Source organism: Austrofundulus limnaeus, unplaced genomic scaffold, assembly GCF_001266775.1.
Source record: "Austrofundulus limnaeus strain Quisiro unplaced genomic scaffold, Austrofundulus_limnaeus-1.0 Scaffold387, whole genome shotgun sequence".
Taxonomy (NCBI): domain Eukaryota; kingdom Metazoa; phylum Chordata; class Actinopteri; order Cyprinodontiformes; family Rivulidae; genus Austrofundulus; species Austrofundulus limnaeus.
This window is the reverse complement of record NW_013952789.1, coordinates 266,388-269,492: the sequence shown is the minus strand read 5'-3', so window position 1 is coordinate 269,492 and position 3,105 is coordinate 266,388. Positions and strand designations below refer to the sequence as shown.

The 3,105-nt window shown below is 40.6% G+C and overlaps 1 protein-coding gene across 2 annotated transcripts in view; it reads right to left on the bottom strand.

Annotated features, from left to right (window-relative positions):
• Positions 1–894: 894 nt before the first annotated feature.
• The window catches only part of LOC106528512 (cell division control protein 42 homolog), a 17,942-nt gene continuing 15,731 nt past the window's right edge, over positions 895–3,105 (bottom strand). For both annotated transcript variants that reach the window (XM_014023695.1, XM_014023696.1), the window contains exon 6: positions 895–2,665. In XM_014023695.1, the coding sequence (XP_013879149.1) occupies positions 2,576–2,665 (90 nt within the window). In that variant the 3' untranslated portion in view covers positions 895–2,575. The remainder of the gene's footprint in view (positions 2,666–3,105) is intronic.

The window sequence follows — 3,105 nt, the reverse complement described above, 5'->3', positions numbered from 1 at the left end:
TCTCGTCTCTCTGTAGTTCAGTCTCTCGTCTCTCTGTAGTTCAATCTCTCGTCTCTCTGTAGTTCAATCTCTCATCTCTCTGTAGTTCAATCTCTCGTCTCTGTAGTTCAGTCTCTCATCTCTCTGTAGTTCAGTCTCTCATCTCTCTGTAGTTCAATCTCTCATCTCTCTGTAGTTCAATCTCTCGTCTCTGTAGTTCAGTCTTTTCTCTGTAGTTCAGTCGCTTGTCTCTCAGTAGTTCAGTGTCCAGGCTTGTCCACTGAGGGGATCAGGTCTAGTTGTAGCTCCTGTAAAACCAGACTTCCCCTCTTAATGTTTTAAAGAACATTTGTTTTCACGGGTTTTTAATACATTGAGCTGACAGTTCAGCAATCTTTTCATCAGCTTGTTTTTTTTTTCTATTTTAATTTTCAATTGTTAGTTTTTCTGTGCAGCAATCAGGCCAATGACAGTTGTTTTTAAAAGTTATATAAATGTATTTGATTTGATATGCTCATGTCTAAATTAGAGGCTTTGTGTTTTTCATCAGGACAATATGAAACCAGACCTTCTACATCACAGCAGCATGGCTTCAGAGTCCACATCTCTTACCAACTTACATTTGGCAAAGAAACCCAGGACTGATGACACTAGAATGACTCATTAAACAAAAATGGGTCAACATTCTCCAGAACTGGTCTGTGATTCTGTGATACAGACGGATGTTATAAGAAGAGGGAAACACCTGGAACAACTTTTTACCTTATTTTTCCTGATGATTCAGTTCCTTAGTTTGAACCTTTGGTGTGTTTACTATGTTCCATTGGGAATCAAACATTTTCATGAGATTTACAAGCTGCATTTTGTAAACTGTGGTTAAGTCATGTTTGAATTTATAGAAAATGGTTTTGAAGATGAGTTTGTTAGACACACTCAGGTATCAGATTTATTTATAGAATACACTTTTGTAGTGAAGTAAATCTTCCACAGATGGTAAAAAATAAAAATAAAAATAAAAATAAAAACATGGATTCCTAGATGAACAGCACCACCTGCTGGTTAAAACCAGCACAACACTCAGTTCAGTTCATATTAATAACCTCACAGGTCTTTAGACCAACTTTGGAAGTCACGATATTACTGACAGATTTGAAGGCGGCCACATAACATAAAAACAAAGTTAAACCAAAAAAAAAAAAAAACAATCATGTTTGGAGAGAGATCTGTTTTACTGTTTGAATAAAAGAAAAGGAAGAAAAACATAATAAAGGCAATTAAGGTATAAGTTTAATATTTCTGAAAAGAATGCATATACAAAGAACAAAGACTTTAGACAAAGCATTTGGTTTTTCACCAAAACAACAACAGGTTATAATAATCATACTGACTCAGGCTGGAAATCAACCCAACTCTAAACCACCAGTAGAGACAGAAAAATAAAAATAAAATCTAAAATCAACCGATCACATCATCATTACCCAACAGTCTGTATCACTGAAGGTTTCCATATTGAACTAACTCAAATCAGAAGTTTGCTTGGTTTAAACTGGCAGGTAAGAGTTCAGGTGAGTTCAGACCCCTACATGTGAAGGAGTAATGTTTTATATATTTATAGATAATAAAAAAACAACACAAAACAGAAATAAAGAAAACTGATTTTGGTAAAAACCATCTGGAGCCTACAACAACATTGTGTGGCAGCTTACATTATAATTACATCTGTTAACCCTCTTGGTGTGAGCAGAGACCAGAGTGCAGCTCCCAGACCACCCAATACTCTGCTCCCATACAGTGGACCCCTCAGATGACTTTCACTCTTTTACATCCTAAAAAAAAAAACAACTGAAGCGTGGCATCCAGGGTGGAGGGTGGGGAGGAACAGTTTGGTCCCTGCTAATGAGTGAAGAACACACCACTTGTTCTGCTAACACTGTTTAAGTTCCCTGCATTGAAAAAGGCCAATTCCTGTGGTGGACTAGCAGAGCCGTTAGAACTGGAGGAATGACAGTCAGCACTGGGGAAGCCCCCCATCAGCAGACACACCTGCCCAGTGTCCCAGAGCTGGTCCGTATGGACCAGGCCTCTGACGTCTTCGGTCTGAGGGAGGAGGTGTTGGCAAACAAAATCTAACAACACTGCACACACTGAGTGGTGGTGTTGAGAAAGAACAACGGTGGTTGGCCGATGAGAAYGGGCAGCCACCAATCAGGTAGCTGGGAGGAGCTGAGGCGGGGCTTTGAACCACAAGAGCTTCATTGGCTGAAGACAACTAAAAGGCTGAGCGTCTAAAACCTAACGAGGCCACATTCTGAGCGGAGAGGATGTCCCGCCCTGCCGGCAGCCCCTGCGGCCTGTTGGCCAAGACCGCTTACACCCGGGGGTCCAGATTCAGACGAGTGCTGGAGCTTCATGTTGCAAAGAAATGTCTAAAACTTGGTGGGCTGCTTCTGTCTAGTCTACCCTGTGGAGGACTATGTTGTCAACCAGCCTTAACAGAGCAAGGAAAATGTGTGTGTTTGTGTGTGTGTGGTGGGGGTACGCAAAGTGTGTGTGTGTGTTTGTGTGTGTGTAGTATTTGTGGTAAGGTGTGACCCACTCATAGCAGCACACATTTACGTTTCTTCTTGGGCTCTGGGGGCTCCAATGCAGCCAATATTGCCTCATCAAACACATTCTTTAGGCCTTTCTGTGAACACAAACAGACACACACACAGTGAGGGAACAGTGCAAACACACACACACTTAAATAATAAAACAGCAGGCAGGTAAAATCATCTTAACTGAAGGAACTGTGGTGACAGCATGTCAATAAGAGAAGGGTGGGAGAACTTTAAGGAACAAAAACGAGATTTCTTCAACTATAAATGAAATTTTACACCTAACAACTCAAAATATCAGAATTTAAATTAGGTTTTAGAAAAATAAACATGCAGTGTTGGGTCAAAAGTGCTGTCTAAATCAAAAAGGCAAGAAAAATAAGAAAGTGGAGGAAAAACGGAGCAGAACTGCAAAGACGCCAAGCAGAAATGGATCTGACAACTCGTCTTTGTTTCTTACAGACAATCAAACCTTCTGACCACACACACACACACACACACACACACACACACACACACACACACACAC